General features: G+C 37.2%; 1 protein-coding gene across 1 annotated transcript in view; it reads right to left on the bottom strand.

Annotated features, from left to right (window-relative positions):
• Window positions 1–3,098: 3,098 nt before the first annotated feature.
• LOC120541726 (FXYD domain-containing ion transport regulator 3-like) overlaps window positions 3,099–21,018 on the bottom strand; it is a 48,701-nt gene continuing 30,781 nt past the window's right edge. Inside the window, exons 2-8 of the mRNA XM_039773623.1 lie at window positions 20,164–20,212; window positions 13,423–13,458; window positions 13,235–13,261; window positions 11,070–11,144; window positions 7,525–7,561; window positions 7,332–7,381; window positions 3,099–3,344 (exon numbers count right to left, since the gene is read on the bottom strand). Of these exons, the coding sequence (XP_039629557.1) occupies window positions 3,325–3,344; window positions 7,332–7,381; window positions 7,525–7,561; window positions 11,070–11,144; window positions 13,235–13,261; window positions 13,423–13,458; window positions 20,164–20,203 (285 nt within the window). The 5' untranslated portion in view covers window positions 20,204–20,212 and the 3' untranslated portion in view covers window positions 3,099–3,324. The remainder of the gene's footprint in view (window positions 3,345–7,331; window positions 7,382–7,524; window positions 7,562–11,069; window positions 11,145–13,234; window positions 13,262–13,422; window positions 13,459–20,163; window positions 20,213–21,018) is intronic.

The following is a 21,018-nucleotide window of genomic DNA, read 5'->3' as shown; positions in this document are numbered from 1 at the left end:
TCTGTTACTAGGACCATCTATTGGTGAAATTTTTAACTATTCTTCATATGTAAATTTCATTTCTTAATTAACATGGATTAGTTGATCAATTAGTGAAACTGATTATTGATTCATGTATTGTCATCGCAAGTGAGGAAGTGCGCAAAAGTTCAAGTCATTTGGACAATAGCAAGTGGGTTAAATATCGATTACAAGATTTGTACCAGCCAACAAACCGGTGAAGTTAAAATAAGCGTGGTAATAAAATAATAAAAAAATCACTCTTACTTAGTCACATTGTTCTCTTATGTTTTTTTTTTTAAATCCAAATAGTGTATGATGAATCCACACAGGTGTAAATGTAAACAAGTTAGATGGAGAACTGCTGGCTCCTTTGTCATTTACGGCTTATTGCTAATTAGGAGCCATTAAAAGTTGTGAATGCAGCAGTTTTAAGACTGAAATAAGCATTTAAGGGTGGGGAACCTTAACAAGTGAGATTACCAAAATGAAGCAGAAAAATGTCTCTTGAGCAATAAGTGCCTTCTCATTAAGAAACCGAGTTGAAACAAAAACATGCAGCCACCATGGCCCTCCAGGACCAACTGCCCACCCACTGGGTCAGTAGCAAAGTCTGCTCAGCTTTTTATGAAACATGTTAAACAAATACACTTTTATGTAGTATGGTTGGGGTTTGCTCGTTCCCCTTGGAATGAAGTCCTTTCAGAAAAGCAACCGAGAAACTTGCAACCTAGAAAGCATGTCTCTCTTTGTGAGAAACAAAACCAAATAAAAGACTTATACTTACCTTGTGTCACTTTCAATGCCAATTGCTTACACTCTTGAGTAAGAGGAAGCAAAAGAACTCTGTTGAAAAACAAATAAGATCTTCTGATTTGTTTCTTTCAGCTGATTTTGGAGGCGAGAATTTGTAAGAACAAAAGCAAGACAAAGCAAAAAAAAAAAAAAAATGCTTGGTATTGTCTAGAAAGCTTTTAGGTTCCCATATTTTCACAATTTAGCTTTATGTTTTTTTTTTTTATGTGCTCAAGAAGACTGATTAATTGAAACTACTACAAATATAAATTCTTGTCTTTGCGAGAAGTCTCATTGCTTTCCCCCCACTAATACTCCTAACTCCTCACCCCCCTTTTACATTCTTTACAATCTCAAACTATTTATTTGTTTATTTTAGAAAGGTCTGGCCCCTGCCTTGTTTGGATTGTTTTCCAGGAATTTTCCACTGCAGTTTCCTAAGACGTGTGTTCACATGACATTTGGATGCTTCATGCTGTAAAAATGCAGCTAGTTCAAAGTATTTTTTTTTGTATAAGAAAATAAAGTGACACCTAAATGATCTGTAATAAAACTGTACAGTACACATTGTTATAGGCAGCATTTCTGTGTCAGAGCTCCGTATTTCCTGTGTTCTAATGTCAGAGTGGATTTTGCATGTTCTCTCCATGACTGCATAGCTTCATTCTGGGTAATCCGACTTCTTATGGCAATCTCAGATTACGCGATATGCTCTTAGGGATGTCAGAGTTGCAGACAACAGTTGTTGATCTCATTATTAGACCATGTCAAATGGCACGACTGAAGGGTGCTGGACATGTCAGATTTAGCTACTGTGTGCCGACCTTCTAGTGCAAAGCTGGTGCATTATGAACGGTTAGCAGGAATGGAGAGTTCATCCAAAATCTCTGCCCTTTTTCTTTTATCATTCTGTCATGGTACATAAAACACAAGACAGACAAGTTACTATTCTGTTTGTGAGGTCCAACACAATTATGGCTGCTTATTCCTGGTCTCTGTATACACCTTGTACCTCTGGATGTGTATTCATTGGTTGTCAGCTCTCATGCACATGGAGTCTATCCATGCACCTAAAGACTAAAAACCAAACCTGCTTAATCTTCTCGGAGCGAGTTGCAGACTATTTCCAGTGGGTCACTGGGTATGCCAGCCTATGCAGCTGGCTTCACAGGAGAGCGCTGCCACCGATTCTTTTGGACTCACTAAGATTTTGTAAATGAAGGCTACGACTGAAGAAGAAAATCACTGGGAAAGTTGTCTAATGTGACACGGCGTTTACTAAAGCACAAAAGATGTACACATTAGGAAGAGTGACAACTGTAAAATAGTATGTGGAAAAGTTTGGGTAATCAGACCTGTCTCCATGTAAAGTGGGTTAAGAGAAGACTAAATAAATGTAAAAAAGAGAAAAATGACATGAAAAAATTCTAACTGATGCATACATAAGGCAGGTGTAGGACACATTGTGAACGGTTTTTAATGACAATGTAGGTGTCACTTTCATAAAGATTTATTGAATATGTAACTGTTATTATGAATCGAATATATCACATATTTTAAAAGATATACATTTATTATGGAAAGATAGATGATTAAAAAAATATATATATATATATATATATATATATATATATATATATATATATATATATATATATATATATATATATATATATATATATATATATATATATATAGATATATATATTTATTGACTTGTCAATTCCTTAAATGCAATAGTTAGGTGCTCCATTAGTCTGTCCTGCCACGAACTTCAACTCTGTAAAGTGGAGTTTGGCCTGACTTGTTACTGAATGTGGAACAACAGCTTTAACAACTTTAAGTCTGCCAGGTTAGTGTAACTTATAAATGTACATAGAAAATAGTTAGGTTAAACAGGTTGTTATTTTGTTTAAGTTCTGTAATAAAGTTCTGTATAATTTAAGGAATAAGTTATGAGTGGTTTAACGTATTAGAAGCTTCCATGCTGCTTGAAGTGGCACTTGATATCAAGTTGGCTGCTTATAAACAACGTGCAGCCAGTTACATGAAGTGAGGATGTCAATGCTATCAAATATTAAAGTACAGGTATAAAAAGAAGAAAAATGAAATACGAGTACAATTTACAGCATAGCAGTGGCAAGTGCCTCACTTCACTACAGTTTAAACACATTAAATGCAACTGCAACATTAAAACTTTTACATTGACTATGTATGCCTGACTAATTAATATAGAAATTCTGAACAGAATAGTGAGAATGTTATTGGCAAAGAAATACTTGCTTTTTAACCACCATGAGAGCTGCTTGAATATAAAACTGATCTAAACCATTTTATTATAATAACAAAAGTAGTACATACAGTAATTAAAAAGTCAGTTTTAACAATTAAATTATTTAGAATACCTTGTATTTTACTACAAATACCACAAAAGAAAAAAACAAAACTCCAGATGCCATCTGTATGGAGTTCCCCTTCTGTAACAGTAAATGCTGATGGTGTTCTTTTCTGCTGTTCCTCTGCTTATACTCAACATTCACTTGCATGAGCTGCAAAGACAAGTGAGTGTAAATAAATTAAAAACATTCCTGCAATTTGAGAATACAGCTACTCTGTTCTTTCTGAAGATCAGGACATCATTAACAGATAGAAGTGTTGCAAACAAATGAGGCTTAGGCAACCAAAACAATAAATCAGGTTGCACATTTAAAGTACTCTAAAAATGACTCTCTTTAAAAATTAAGAACTCCAAAATTATTCTCTTTTAAAATTAAGAACTCCAAAATTACTCTTTTAAATTTATAAACTTGTTGTCATAATCCAAATAAATTTACACTGTCATTAGGATGAAAAAAAAAAAATCTCTGCTCCCTGTGTGACATTCTATCTTTTCCTATTCCACTGTGTTTTGGTACCTAGAAAGGCAACAGACACTTGGCACCCTTCAAGGTTAACGCTAAAGGCTAAAGCAGGGGGCGCCAAGTCCGGTCCTGGAGGACCGCCATGGCTGCAGGTTTTCATTTTAACCCTTTTTTATAATTATTTTATTCTAATGCTTATTTTAACTTTATAAGATTTGTACCAGACTACAAACAGGTGATTGATATTTAACCCACTTCCTATTGTCCAAATGACTTGAAATTTTGCACACTTACTCACATTCAATGACAATACATGAATCAATAATTAGTTTCACTAATTGATCAATTAATGCATGTTAATTAAGAAACAAAATTTTCATATGAAGAATAGTTCAACATTTCATCAATAGATGGCACTAGTAACAGATAGAAATATTAGTTACAATATTGATTACAAAATTACACTAAAACAAACCCAAGACTAAAAAGTTGAAATCTATAAATATTATATATATATTATTCAGTATATAAGCCGCTAGGTGGAGCCCTCCTTGCAGCATGGAGGTCCGCAGAAGACCAGCAGGGCATCATGGACAATGGAGTTTTTATGCACCGCCCTGCTGGATGCCATGGGGGCTACAAGAGGGAGCTGCAGGGAGGGCTGAAGATTTCTTTGTGCCCTATGACCCGGAAGTTCGTCATAGCAAGAGCGATGGGCTTCCGGATTGAAAAAAAGAACTTTTACCTGACCCAGAAGTGATTGAGAATCACATGGACTGGGGATTGGGAACACTTCCAGGTCAGGAGATATAAAAGGACTGTGAGAGCTCCCAGATGGCGAGCTGAGCTGGGTGGAAGGGTAGCAACGCGTCTGGGAGCTGGAGGATTGGTTTATTGTGATTAGTGTTTGTATTCATGAGTATAGTGGTGGAGAGTGTGCTTTGTGCACTGTGGCAATTTGATAAATTCAACATTTGGACTTTTATCTGGTGTCTGGAGTCATGGACAGGGGTTCAAGGGAGCGAGAGCACCCCCTATCTACCACAGTGGCGTAGTCAGCAGGATACTCCAGCGTCTATTGCGGAGGACCTGTACAAAAAATTTCTGGGGGTAGAGAACCCTGCAAAGACGGAGTCAGGAATCGTCACAGCATCGCCTGAACCTGAAAATACCAAGTCCAAAATGGGGAAGAGGAAGGGCAAGCAGAGCGACAACGCCAGCGGGAGCGACTTAGGTGCAATGGCAGACGCTCGGGAGGAGTCAAGGAGCGGCCTTATAAGTCCGGAGAAACCTCCAGGATTCAACGAGTGCTCTGAGGTACGTGCTGGGAACGTTAATAACAATCCATTTATTATTACTCACTTTGTCCCATGCATGTACCTCGGAGATGATCACCTGGAGGCTCCGAGGAAAAAAGGAGACTGCCCCGAAGATGACGGCCTGCTCCTGTCAAAGCCAGAGCACCTAGGAACTGACTTCCGCATGACGGTAGCCGAAGAGGGACACGGCAGCAATCCCGGTGCTTTCTGGGAAGGAGGAGGTCCACGTCCTGCTGTTTGCGCCTTCGTAACCGAAGAAAAGGACTTGGACATTCCGAAGGGGAAGGCGAGCGAGGCACCGCTCACCCCATGAAAAGGTAAGGAGGGTCGGGAAATGGCTGATCGGGACGTCACAAAAATAATAAAAAAGACAGACCGCAGCCTGCTGAAAGAAGCGGCCCGATCCTCAACCTGTGAAGAAAAGAACTCCAAGTCCCAGAAGCCTCCGCGAGACACTCCAGAGCACGTGCCAGAAGCGGGCGTGCCCATTGGCAGGTATGACAAACAAGGAAGTAAGACTCCTGCCGACCGAAGTAAACATTAATATGGATATATATTATATACACAGTACACATACATACATACATACACACACACTACGCTTATATTAATTTAAAAAGTGTACTAAAAAGTAAAAAATAAGTCTCTCATACATCACTCGTAAATTAAAGTGTGGGCACTTTCGCTAAGATTTTAAGAAGAGTTTCATGAAAGTTGATTGATAAAAAGTGCCCATGCTTTTATTTTACGAGTGATGTATAAGAGACTTATTTTTTAGTACACTTTAAGTTAATATAAGCGTGGTTTTAAAAAAAGTATTTTTATATATATATAAAATGAATTTTTTCGTCGTTCCTCTCAATTGCTTCATTTCTTTCCTTACACGGCACCCAAACAGAAATGAAATGTGAAGTGAGTGAGCCAACAGAAGACCAACTAAGTGAGGGCCTCAAACTCCAAACCAATTTCACTCCAACCAGTTGCTTTAAGCAGCTCAGATTCTTGTTGTTAATTAAACTCGTTCTTTAATTCCGTGAATTGTTGCTGCTTTACAAGTGCAATTGTGCAATAGCAGACATTTCTGAAATTGTTGATTTTCTCTTTTCTAAGAGCTCTTTTCTCTTCTAAGAGCCATGTTTAAATATTTTGGGGACCTGAGCAGATCAACACTCCCGAGACCTTCATTCTTTATTTTCAGATATTGCATGATGGACACCAGTTGTTTTGGCTCATTTTTGTATCGCATTATTGTCTGGCTGCTAATTAAGGAAAAACAAACAATTGAGGGGTCCAAGTCTTCAAAAACAAGTCAATTAAAATGAATTCAAAAGAAGTTAATTAGCAGCAAAAACAGGTCACTCATTAAGAAAAGGGTTAGAATGAAAACCTACAGCCATGGCGGTCCTCTAGGACCGGAGTTGGCGACCACTGTCCTAAAGCACTATGGGACTCTTGCTTACAATGGGCTCTCATTAAAGTGACAATAATAACACATCAGCAGCAGGGTATTCAGGGTTTAGAAAAGTAGGCTGTCGTTAATGGCCTCTGAACAGATGAGCTTCTAATCAAGTTACAATTTTCCTATTCTCAAACCCCAGTGCCCATATACTCCAGTACAGCGTCAGGAGGAAACACTGTTTCATATACTGTAATGTGCTGTAAGATCTTCTAGCTTGAGTTGGCTTGAACAGATTTACTATTTACAAGCAGTTACTCTTCTGCCCTTTTTACAGCTATGTGGCTCAGACACAGTGTATCCTGAACTTAACCTCAAGCTCTTATTAAAAAGGGTTTCATTTTTTACATCTTACCTGAAGAAGCCCGAGTTGCCTCAAAAGCTTGTATATAGTAATCTTTTTAGTTAGCCAATAAAAGGTGTCATTTTACTTGACTTCTCACTGCATTCATAATGGCTAACACGGTACAACACCCTAGTACTTCTAAAAAGATACAAATCAATGCAACGACCAGCTGGGGCGAAACGTGGCGTGGCAAAGCAATTCAGAAGGCAGGTTTACAATTTTCTCACATTCGTACCTCAGTCGGATTGCTTCTATGCACAGTTTGCACATTCTCTTATTCACATGCATCTCCACCGAGGGGCTTTCATCTCCTCTCACAGTCTAAAGATCCAATGAAACTGAATACTAATGTGATACGTGTAGATGATGAATTATACGTGCATTAGTGTGTCTTGCAATTGACTGATAAACCATTCCCTGACACTGGGGAAGACTTTTAAAATTCAATGATACTGAGGGGAAAACCACTGGTTAAATAAATACAAATATTGCATCTTTATTCTAATATTATTCTTTTAAATATCTAGTGAAAATTGAAAAACTAAATCACATACCAGGAGAAGACAGCAGCTGCTGGCCTGGTGGAGAATTACGGTTTCTCTGTCTGCAATAAGACAAGTAAAATAAAGCAGTCAGAATAGATCACAAATGAAATGAACAAGAGAAAATCTTCTATATATATATATATACATATATATACTTTTTTTAATATAATTGGTGTTTTATTTTGAAGCGCAGCAAACATACCTTTTGTTCTGTTTGAACTTGCATCTGCAGTGTCCACCTATTTGAAAATCAAGACAGTGGGGGGAAAAAAATTAAATTCTTCATGTTAGTTGAAGAATAGAAAACAAATCTCCAGTTAAACATACAATGAAGCCAGCAGGGGCCCACAGCAGCAGGCTTCTCATAGGCTCCATAAGCACCTTTCAGGAAAATTCCATTACATTTTTTGCATTTTAAACAATACATTTGGTTCCAAAGGCAGACTACTGCAAACTAACACATCTTGATTTAAGTAGTTCCATTATAAGGACAAAATACAGTTTAACCCATTATACTATCAAGTCACGAAGCCTGATAAATTTTTTAATCCAAGTCTCACTTTATGTAGAAAATAAAAAGTTGTACATTTAAGTCTGTGTGCTCAGAAAAACAAAATGGCATGACTTAGTTACCACAATGTTTTATAATGACTTGCAGCAGTTGTACTACAATGTATTTAGCACATCATTTTCAAAATGAAATAGTGCTCCCTTAACTCAGAGGTTAATTAGCTGACATCTTGTAATGAACAAGCAAGCACACTGTCATAAAGTAACACTTTGATGTGTTACTGACACCAGTTGAACAAGCACTCAGCAGAAGGCAGGTTATTAAAAAAAATGTTATATTCCATAAACATTAAAAAAAACAACCATGCAATAAAATTTTAAATCACTGAGGATATACAGAAAGTCAGTCTCTCATTTTCAAACCCACTTCAAATCCAAGGCAGGGTGATGGGCCACAGCCTAGACCAGGAGCACTGGGCACACAGCAGAAAACAGCCCTGGAGGGGGCACCATGCCAGTGCAGGGCAGAAATGCAGAAAGTGACAAAATGAAGCAAACTACTCAAAGGTAAGGAACTAAATTTCAACAAGGAAGGTTCAAAGCAGACACTGTCAGTCATTTTGTAATCTTTTAATCCTGAACATGTAGTTGTTGAGTGACAATCTTTTTCTTGTTGGTCAGACATGCAAGCAAGCATGAATTGTGGTGTATTCTGTACGTGTGACAATAGTGAAGCAAACATCAAAAATTCTACTTAAAAGCTTTTAGTATAATGTTCCAAAACTCTCTGGCAATGAACGCTTAATTAAAAAAAAAATAACATAATAGTGGAAAGTAGCAAGCAACTGTGATGAGAGGCTGTGAACTATGATGAAATAAGAATTAATCTTTGAGAAACTCTTTGTACAGTTAATTCATAATAAATTTGGAAAGACTTTGAAGTCAATTAATAAATTAAAATTCATATTCATACATTGAAGTATACCTCACATTTGAAAAAGTATACCGTGATAAGTGCATTTTATTGTAAAGTAACTTCTTTAGTTTCGCACAGAGAACAGCTACGTAGTAAAGGCAGATGACGATCACACAAAGAGAGCTCCCTAAAGGCTGGGTAAGTGGCTATACTGGAAACAAAATCCACTGGGAACACTAGAGAGTGAGAAAGAGGGAGACAGCAATTGTGGTGACATGGCAGAAATCCTAAAATATTCACTCAAGATAGTTAAATGTTTTTGAAAATGCAGAATGAGGCCTTTAAAGGAATACTCCACCCAAAAATGATTAATGTTACTTAATAAGGTTTATGGTTTCATGTAAGTGCACAGTGATCAATGCTGGAAACAGTAAACAATACAAAAATATCCATGAAGGGAAAAAAAATAAAATCCTCATGCTAATCATGTCTCATAATCCACGTAAATTCAATCCAGTCAAATACTCAAAACGAACAAAACATTAATTTTTCAATAAATCATTATAAAGAAAGTAGCCCAGAACCCAGAAGCCTTTTACACACAGGGCTGTACTTTTGAAACGAAGACCCGCTTCTCTCCCCATACACTGGCCAAAAGTCCTGTCTTCCATTCAAAACACAAATGGGTAATACCTGACTAACTCTTTGACTTCTACAGACAATTTATGGGTCTGTTATTACAAAGTGAGTTAATATTTAGGACACTGGTAATTTTGTGTTTAGTACTACTAAATCCACAGAATCTGTCTAATTTTCATTTCATTTTAACATTCCTGAATTCATCATGTTGATTAATAGCAATCTCCCAATACATTAAAATTATATGTTGATAATACCAGAAAATGTGAAATAATGAATGAATTAGTGTTAGTTCATTACTAACATTTTGGCTATGGTATGGATACCAACTTTTCGACTGGAGTACCAGTACCAAAACAATTCCGAAGCAAACAACGGATAACTCCAAAACCCCACCGTTTTACTCCAGCATCCCTGGTGTGCCATGCCATCACAATGTATTATGCACCGCTTCTCTCTTGATAGCCATGAAGTCCTAATTGTGCCAAAGCAAAGGCAGGGTGGGAGGGTTGGTCTCCATTGTGTCAAAGCAAACAATGGTTGGTTTTAGGTTCTCCCTTGTAGATTTCACAAAATATAACTACACATTTCACTGCAATGGAAACCAAGTGTTAAGGGATGCTGGGCTAGGATTTTGACAGGAAAGCTGACTTTTATTTCCGGTACCAAAAAACACGAAATACTCTTACCATGCCATTTTAAAATTTGTGTTTTTCAGTACATTTCCAGTACCAGTATACCGTACAACCCTGGTATGAATGCTTTGTATAGGAACTATACTTAAAACTGTTGATCTTTATTAGAATTTCATTTCAATAGAAGATTTGGGTCTTTAACTGTATATTGTGTTTCTAAAATTAAATGATTCAATTTTTTGAAAGGGTGTAACTATGAAAATTTTAACTGACATAAACAGATTACTATGTATCTGATATTGGGTAAAAAATTGTAAACCATCCTTCTTCTGGTCTGCTTTAAAAGGAAGCGCTAAATCAAATTACTTATCCAAAATGGTCTTTAAAGCAAGAAGAAAAAAGGAAACAGCAAACGATTTAGTCTGTGAAGGCTCAGGGTTCAGGAGCAGTTGTGTTATTTGGATTGCTTATTTCAGACATTGGATAACGTGACTGGAAAGGGTGCAGTTTATGCTTAAATGTATACACATGAACCTCAGGAAAGCAAATGTAGGAGACTGTCAAGGGAATCAAGTGGCAAGGCCATAAAAAAGTCAATATAATTTGCAAACAGAAGCTAAAGATAAACCTTTTGAATATTTTATTCTAACAGAAAATGTCCCTGTACATTCTAAAAGTAGAAAGCCTAATCATAGATGTGCTCAGGGCCAATATGAAAAAGAGGATTGAAAAGCAGACAAGAACTATGCAATTAATTAATATAATATATGAAGACTGGCATATGTGGATATCCAGAAGAGAGTCAACGGAGAGAGAAAAAACAACTTAAAACAGAAACACACTAAAACTACTTTGGGAGAGTCCAATATTTAAAGCCATGATGAAAAAAATAATGTAGTCTATGCAGAAACCTGTATTATCATGTTGAACTTTCCTTTTGGTGTACAAAAAGAAATAAAGAACAGACCAAGGTAAAAAAAAAACATTGCAGATGTTTTAAAAGAAACTGGAGATGAAAAAGTAAAACATTGCAGCAAGAGAACTTACTGAGAAGAATGATTATGCCAACCGCACAAAGAACCCCAGCAAATATGAGCCCTCCAACACGCAGCCGATGGTAATCTGCAAGAAGAGAAAAAACAGCCCATCAGGGGGGAAAACTGAAGTGTGTGCCACGCCAAGGTCTAGAGGAAAACAGAGGGCTGAATTGTGAAGTAAGAACTTGGCAGCTTGTCCAATTGCTTTCAAGTCTGCTACTGTGGTGCCCGGTTCTTAAACAAATGAATTCAATTTATTACTATCTAAAATGTTTGTATCAGAGATTAATAAATATACAAATGGAAAAATATGGCTTACAGCAAAATAAGCATACAGTGAATATAGAAAGTATTCACCTACCTTGGAAGTTTACACACTAATGTTATAGAACATTAAATCACAGTCTGTTTAATTTGGCATTTTTGAAACTGATCAACAGAAAAAGACTTTAAGGTAAAAGTGAAAGCAGATCTCTGCGAAGTGGTCTAAATTAATTACAAATATAAAAACCACAATAACTAATTGCCTAAGTGTTCACCCCTATTACTAGGATGCACCTAGTTCAACCAGTTAGTTGTGGGTGTCACATAATCAGCTTAACGGGGATTACCTCTCTGCATTCAAAGGGTTTCAATTGACTGTACTATAAATGTTCCTGTATGTGGAAGGTCCATCTTGTGATAGGTCACTGTGGTGGCCTAACCTACACAAAAGAACACTCCAGGCAACTCAAAAGAAATGAGGAGTGTAAAGTGAAAAAGTCTGAGGTTGGAGACAACAACAATTCTTTTCCACTGAACTGCTGAAATAAAGTCAAACCAATCATTAAGAAATGAAGTATGAAGCAGCTGTACATCTACCTAAAACTGAGTGATCAGGCAAGAGGAAGACGAGTGAGAGAGGCCACCAAGAGTCATACGATAACTCTGAAGCGCTCCTGGCTACAGTGGCGAAGAGAGTCTACAGACAATAACTTTTGCCCAGGCGCTTCACCAGTCAAGTGTTATATGGAAGAGTGGCAAAGAGAAAGCCACTCAACACAACTCACCAAAACATAACTTATTTTGCCATCAGAGTAAAACGGCATGTGTGGCTTAAGTGAATCACTGCACATTATTAACAACATGGATTTACTGTTACAGGTGAATTTGGATAGCATTTATTACGACTCTAGTGTCTAATTTCTTTACATAGTCTCCTGTAATTTCTACACTGCTTTTCAGGTATCAAATTAAACATTTTGAGAATGGCGGAAACATCAGAACGAACAAACATGCATTAGCATGTTCCATTTGGGGAACCAACAAGCTGGTCCTGCTCTTTTCAAGTGTTAGCACCTTAAATTTGTGGCACAACTGGGTAAGTTTCACCATCATACTGCAACCTATAAGCCTAATATTGACAGCAGCAGCTCTTTTATTATTCAAGCCAGAAGTTCTAATGTGTGTTTGGTTTTCTTGAGCTTCTGTAACTAAGCACTTCACTACAATTATAAAAACAGTGCAAATTGTATGTGACAAATAAAATTTGATTTAATTTGAAAAGAAGTGCCATCTGGATAAGCTTTGTCAAACTGCTACACAGATCCAGGACGAATACCAAGGGTGCCCATTGCATTAGTGCACAAGTGTTTTCTACTTGATACCAGCTTCTCTAACCTCATCACTAAAGAACAGTAATGACTCAGCTATGCAAAATAAATTGATTTTCTTTTATTTCCCTTTCATCTACATGAAGTGAGACAGTCAGGGTTTGTTAAAACAGAAATATGTCAAGGCTTGGCAGCCCATTTATAATGCAGATTCCCCAACTTCATTTGAACCTTTCAAAAAGGAAATGATTCTTTTTATTATTTTTATTAAAGACCAAGTCTCTTAAAGAGGCAATTTTAAGTAGGCATCTCGATATGGCATTATACGATATCATTATCGTAAATAAAAGGCAAAGGCCAGGGAGGGCAAGCAAATGCACATGTACATGAATAAAGAAATGATGTACAGGTGGTAGAGAAAATAAAATCAAGGAAAGTGAAGAGCAAAGACAGCTTTGGGGGTTAAGTAACATATTAATAAATGCAACATATAGCACATGAGATGTGGGAGAAAGGTGCATTAATCAGTTATGAAATTCAAGGTGTGTCTATCAAGTCGCCTGACAAGCAGTAATATGCTTACCATATGTAAAAGGATCCTCTTTCCCTTCTGTGAAAATAAAGGAACACATGTTATTCTTTAACATCAGCACACATTCAAGTTTTGAAAACAGTACTTTCAACAAATGCAGCAAGTAATTAATTATGAAAATCTGTAATAATAGGTTAAAAAACAAAAAAAAACACAACTGTCATGCACTGAGGCATTACCTGAGTCGGACGCACTTGAGAAAGCAGATGCCAGAGCTGTAAGGCAAATAAAACACAAACACATACTGAGTGGCTCAAGTCAAAGCTTGTCAGCAAAATGAAAGTTACAAAAGATGGCCTGACGAAATTTCACAGTGACTGACGGAGACAGAGGGAGGAGAGGCCTTCAGTACGTAATGGTTATTTACAATAAATTATTAACGTCGATTAACCCCAGTAATATATTACATTTGCATTTTTAACTTTTTCTTTCCCAAGATGTATTTTCAGGTAGCTTTTGTAAGGATTGCATTCTTCTCAGAAGACTAACCTAAACCTGTTAGCGTTGACGGTTACAGATGTAGCACAGTGTGGCCACTCAGGGGCACCCCCAAGCCCGAAACACCAGACACAAGTCAGCCGAACACACATTCATGGTTATAAAAAAAAAAAAAAGGTATTTATTTAAAATAGCACCTTAAAGTCAGACCAGCATCGTAAAATACTCAAAATAGCACCGCTACCTCTTTTTGCCCTCCTCTGCAAGTGTTGTTCACTGCCTCCCGATTACGACTCCCTGAGATACAGAGGAGACCCGGGAGTACTTCCTGTGCCACTGCACTGCATGTCCGAAGCACTTCAGGGCCAGGTGAAAGCCCCCCAAATTTGAACCAATGGTGGCACTCAAGTACCCCACAACAGGGCTGCCTATCAGGACTACAGCTCCCAATATGCCCTGCGGGTGTACAAATGTGTACCAGAGGAATGCTGCCAACCCTGTGTATAGGGGGGATATGGGGCCCTGGTAAGCAGTCTCCCTCTGACCTTCTATTCTACCAACATGACCAACCATGTCCTTCCATTTTGGAATTCCATCTGAGCAAAGAATCGCCATCCATCTCTGTCAGGATGCCAGTCTCTTCGTTATGGCATTCACAACAGAACAAGTCTCTCTTCATTTACAGAAAGTTGTCAAATAACTATTTGTAGACATAAAAAAATTCAGTGTCAAAAATTTTCAAAAACAATAATCAGGAAATGACAATTTTTTTTTTCACAACACTGTGTATGCTAAGTATTTTTGCTCTGCAAAGTATATTGTATGATCATTACATATATTGTGTGTCCATGCTATCTATTATTTTCATTTTGCATTATTTTAAATTATTAATTCCCATTTACAGCCGATAACAGTTAATAAAAACAAAATGGCTAGATCAGGGTCACACCGAGTCAGGGACAGGGACTGAATACTGTGGTTTAAAGTCTAGTATTCTAATGTGCTTCCCATCCTCAGACAGAGTGCAGTAACATCACTTACATAGTAATTCAAAGTTTACTTTTTAGTTTCTTTATCTTGGAGAAGCATTCACAAAATGCTATGAAAGCTCTTATTAAAATAAGATTTAAAAAAATGCTGTTATATAAACTGTCACCGAATGTAAATTCTAGGCAGAGCAGGTGTTCATACAATTCATGCAGTGGTTCTTAGGTTTACAATGTTGTAACTCAATATGCTTCTTGGCTTTGCTGTGTCAAGCAAATTAGCAGTAAAAGTAGGACTGATTTGGAGATGGTGGGACATCAGCGGTCATTTATTTGTCATCTTTTTCAACCAGATTAGCCCTGGTGGCATTAGTGAGTTGGGCAGAGGAAGCATATCCTCCACATTTCAATCTTTATTTGCCCTTTTTACAAGTACCATACCATTACTGACGATGGCAAAATTAGAAGGAAATGAACAATACTGCCCATATTCTTCATGGTGGGTTAGCCTTGGGCACATTTAGATGCTGGATCAAACTAAAAGTGTCCTACTGAGGCTCTTATACTGCCATCAGAATGTGTAACCTTCCATCATGAAAGTGTAATTTTAATGCTTCAAACTCACTCCATCAGGAGATGATGTATTGATGTTACCTGGGAAATGACACAAGTAAAATTAACTACTTGCCTTGATGGCTTTATAATAGTTTTTTCTTGGCAACCATCCATAATTTGATCAATAAAACCGACTCAAAGAAAGTGAGTACCAGTGTAGACTTTGCAAACCCATACAAAAACTAATCTTACTATATGATGGTGTCTGCTGTACATGCAGTGTCCATCCTCCCCCAATAGTCTTTAATAATCTGGTTTGCATAAACAAGAGAATTTTAATAACAAAAAACAAACTAATGACTGGAAGCATTTTGCCTCCAGTAACTGCTATTAACTCAGAATCATAAAATATACAGTTTTATTCTTCCAAAAACAAACATTCAGAAAAACTTTCATTATAAGATCGAAATTGAATTTAATTGCATTTTTTAACCAAATCACCCACCTCTAGTGACAACTTTACCACCAAAAAATATCTACATATTGTAAGAAACGTGTTCAATAAGCTTTTAAACTGTTAACATGTTAAAACAAAAAAAAAAAAATTAAACTACACTACTAAAACCTTTGAAAATGCAGTCTGTGCTAAGAATTTAGAAATGAAGCAAAGCATATGAGCAATAGGCCACGGTCCCCTTCTATAGGCTAACAATTTTGACTTTCTGACGATTATTTAGCTCTTTTGGTGATTAAATGTACAGACTGTAAGTTTGTGTGTCCATCAAGGAGCAGTAAGCTCCACAAACTGACCAGGTTCACTGCTGGTACTGAATACTCTCCCCAGTGAACTGTCACCATTTCAAAACTTCCATCCATCCATCCAGTATCCAACCTGCTATATCCTAACTACAGGGTCATGGGGGTCTGCTGGAGCCAATCCCAGCCAACACAGGGGCGCAAGGCAGGAAACAAACCCCGGGCAGGGCACACACACACACACACACACACACACATATACTAGGGACAATTTAAGATCACCAATGCACCTAACCTACATGTCTTTGGACTGTGGGAGAACATGCAAACTCCATGCAGGGAGGACCCGGGAAGCGAAACCAGGTCTCCTAACTGCGAGGCAGCAGTGCTACCACTGCCCCACCGTGCCACCCCATTTCAAAACTTAAAATGATAAAAAAATAAATAAACAAAACCCAATCTTGACACAAATTACTTAATGCAAGCAAATTATAAAGTTATCAATCAGTGTATATCATGGATTTCTTTTAAGTAAATATTCTGAAGTCACTCCAATAGAGTTTAGTATACAAGAGGGAACCCAAAAATTCCCAGAATTGGTCAACAGCATGGGAGTCAACTATGTTGCTAATTATCCTATGCCGACAATCTTGTTAATCAGTCCACCAGGTAACATCGTGCTGTGCTGATCAAATGCATATTTCGGACATTTACTTTACAATTGTTCAGCAATTGTTTTTCTCCAAGACGAAAACAACACATCAGGTCATATTGAACCTCGGGACAACAATGACCGCATTCTGATATTGGCTCACTTATTAATGAGAAGTTTGTTCCTGGTGAAGAGACTGTTTATCAACAAGATTACACTGAACTGCAGTGTCTTCTGTGGGAAAAGTATCAAGGAAAAAAACATCCGGAGCAGAGTTGTGCACAAAACTGCATTTTGCATCCTAACAATGCACCTGAACACACTACTGTGCTATGACAGAGCTCCTGAACACACCAAACACAGGACTCTTGACCAGTGAATGAGGGGTAGATAGAGGTGGGTCTTCAATTCAAAAAGGCAATCTCACGAGTTTTAGTATAGTACTTGTTTACTGTTTATGATGTGTACTGACTTTTGCAGAAATAACTATTTAACAATCTTTTAGGAAAACCAAATGTATTTTACACATTTTAAGGTAATGAGTGGATAACCAACATGTGGATTAAGCAACAAGAGTAATGAGGTTTTCTTCTCTTTTTTCCATCAATGTTTTAATATCATTTCATGTTGTACATCGCTTGTCACTACTGGCTTGCATTAATAACAATAATTCTTTGCATTTATAGAATGCTTTTCTCACTAATCAAAGCGCTCAGCAATTGCAGGTTAAGGGCCCAACAGAGCAGAGTCCCTTTTAGCATTTGTGGGATTCGAACCAGCAACGTTCCGATTGTCAGCGCAGATCCCTAAGCCTCAGAGCCACCACTTCGCCATTATATCATACTTTAGTCTTCCGTTCCGCCAGAAAAAAAAAAAAATTCTGCAACTTAAAAATAACCCCAGATGAAATCAATGGGCAGTCATGGGACTCACCTAAAAATAAAACCTAAAGCAATAAAGGGAATATTAAGCTTCATCTTTCGAAGCCAGCTCCCTCATCACAGCCCTACCGCTTCTGACTGCTAACCTTTTTAAAAAGCCATCATGGCATTAAGATTCACATTAAATCAAGAATGATGGATAATGCAGGACCGTTTCACTGTATGAGGTCTAATGAGTTTACAATACAAGAATCTATTTCTACACATTCATTTGAGTTTTGAAGCAAAACAGGTGTTAGAAATATTTCCAATCTAAAGACTTGTATCATATTGTACTTTACATCTAGATTCATGAGACAAAAGCATGCTATGGAAAGAAACACACAACAGAATAAGATGAATCTCCCAAAATATTAATTATTTTGCTGTATCACCTTCATTTAATAAACAGGAAATGATTAGGGAGTGCTGCTGCATATACTGAACTTTACTGTTGATGATACCTGGTAAACGTGCACAAGTGCCTGTTGTTATCATTTTTGCTTAATCATGCATTTTTATTTATTTATTTTTGTAATCAAAGGACTGTTTCACTTATTCTACCTGACTTCTGAAAATGGAGTAGATTATATGTTTTTTTTATATTTCAAAATCCAGTCATTAAATTTCATGTAATGACTACCTAACAGGGGATGGTTAGCTTGCCACAACTTGGCTAAGTTTGTCCTCTGTCTGTTTCCAAAAATGTTTAACAGCCATGCTTGTAAAACAATAAAACAAAGATATGCATCCTGATCAGTCGTTGAAAATTAAAGACATTTTTCAAGTCAATGATTTATTAACAATCGTGGTATAATATCAGGGGTGACCATCGCCGATTCTGAAGAGCCACCGTGGCGTCAGGTTTTTGTTCCAACCCCACTGCTTAATTAGAAGCCAATCCTCACCAGTAACAGATCTTTAATTTCACGGCTTGTTAGTGTTTTAACTGTACCATGTTAGTACATTCTTAAATCATACATTTTTTTTCCTTTCTAATGAAACATGCATCATCCACGTGATTTGAAGTCTAAGACGGAGGAGTAATTTTCAGTTGTTCACTTTTTCTTCAGTTTCCGTCTGAGTTCTTAATTAAACCAAATATGATGAATACACATGGGTAGAAATGGAGACAAGCTAGATGTAGAACTGCTGGTTCCTTTGTCTCTTATTGCTAATAAGGAGCATTTAAAGCAATGAATACAGTTATTTAAGACTAAAATAAACAATTAAGGGTTCAAAATCTTAACAAGTAAGACAACTAAAATGAAGCAGAAAAATGTCACTTGAGCATCAGCAATGAACGATTTCTCACAAAGCAACTGGGTTGGAACAGAAACCTGAAACCACTGAGGCCCTCCAAGACCAGGCCCCAATTTAAAGAGTCTGAGTCTTAAATAGCAAATAAATTAAATGAAGTTATTTAGTAGCAAAGAGTAGTCACTAATTAAGAACATAGTTAGAATGAAAACCTGTAGCCACTGTGGACCTCCAGGATCAAAGTTGGCCACCCCTGGTATATATTAATTTGTCACACAAAATTGTGTTCTAAAGCATTTTTTATTAATTTAAAAAATATGCTGTCTGTTCTTGCAGCTTACAATAGGACTGAAGGGTACACAAGTCCACAATTGATGGAAAAATCCTTAAAACTTACCCAAAATGTCCACTCCAAAGCAGCAACAGCAGTCCATTATCTTTCTTCTTCACCCTTTGGTTTAAACTCCAACTCCTGTGTCTCTCTTTACTTTCTTTTCCTTCATTTTGACTTTTTCCTCTTTCCTCTGAACTCAGTCGTCTTTATACCCTACACTGGGTGCATGTGCTGCGCTAAATGATCCAGAGTCATTAATGAGGGGTGGCTGCGTTGATCTCTCACACATGTGTATCAGCTCATTCCTCCATTAATGTCTCCGTGACTGTACGTCTTTTCTCTCCCTACACTCATAAATCTAAGCTGCACTGTTATTTAAAATTGCACCTTGCCATTTTGCCACAGCCCCATGACACACCATACCACAATTAGAACAGCAGGTCTCATCAACTTAAGATTGAATGCCCTGCGTCGTGGTGAGATCAGTCTTCCTATCAGATGTAAAGTTACACTACAAATCAAACTTGAAGGGTAACAATTGTTCTTTTTTTCGTTTTAGTGTGGGTGCCAAAAACATGGATCCTATAGTAAGCATTTACAAAACTTTAGACTGGAATTCATAAGTGTAAGCAAATATAGCAATTAGCACACACAATTTTTGCTGTCTTTACATGATTACATCTCGCCTGAAGAAGGGGCCCGAGTTGCCTCGAAAGCTTGCATATTGTAATCTTTTCAGTTAGCCAATAAAAAGTGTTATTTTGCTTGACTTCTCAATTCTGCCTTTACAGTAAGTGCACTTTCTCTAAAGAAACCTGTCAAGTCGCTGGAATTACGAACATCCCTTTGGCAATAACAGATCACTTACCGTGGGCGAAAACCAGTTTTAAACTTGTGAGGAGAGAAGGTTGAAAGACATTTTTTCAGTGTCACAGTCAGCCAGTTCTAAGCAGCCAGGACTGCACTTTTACAAAGTCACAGACAATTAAAAAGACAACAATGCTTTAGAAGTTACATACCAATCAGAAGAAGCACAGCTACATTTTTATCCATAGCCATGATGATAACCTTGAGAAACAAAAGAGAGAAAGGTTTTTGTGTTTTTTTTTAAAGAAAAAAAATAAAAAATGATCTGCTCAGTTTAGAAAAGTAATATAGCAATAGCATCAACTTGAGAGTATGCTTTCCTTATAATGAAGTTTGCAAATGACACCACTATGTTTGGCCTGATCAGGCACCACACCATATGGAGGTGCACTATTAACAATCTGTCCTGAAGTGCTGTAAAATGGTGGAAATGGTTGTGGATTTCAGGAGATACCCCTCATCCTAATACCCACCTAGCTATAAATGTTTTCACAATCAATAGGGTTGATTCATTTAGATTCCTGTGCACCGCAATTACTAGCAGTCTGAAATGGGATGAAAACAATTTGTTTATCCCCTTAAAAGAGGAATCTGCATCCATCAATGATGTTCCATATTTATACATCTGCCATTTAAAATGTACTTAACATTATTCAGACCAGAATGTGACTCTATTTGGACACTGTACGCACAACTCGTGTCAAGAAATAAGCAGGGAAGACTACCAAAGATTAAAAGATCACACTCAGGCAGGCAGCTCGCTTTCGGTTATAACTATCAGAAATTGTTACTGATCACTAAAATTAAGTACACATTGGCAAGTCACTCTGTTCAATCACATTTTCATTAACATTTGATCACATCTCCTCGCCTCCTCCACCCAACCTAATTCATGCTTACAAACATGTACAGTAAAAGGCACAAGTGTAATTCTACATATTGTCATACTGCTTTAAGCAGTTATTGTATAATGTGCACTGTATTACCATATGCTACCGTTGTATATA

This window comes from Polypterus senegalus, chromosome 12 (assembly GCF_016835505.1).
Source record: "Polypterus senegalus isolate Bchr_013 chromosome 12, ASM1683550v1, whole genome shotgun sequence".
In the NCBI taxonomy this organism is placed as follows: domain Eukaryota; kingdom Metazoa; phylum Chordata; class Cladistia; order Polypteriformes; family Polypteridae; genus Polypterus; species Polypterus senegalus.
This window is presented reverse-complemented; position numbering and strand designations above follow the sequence as displayed.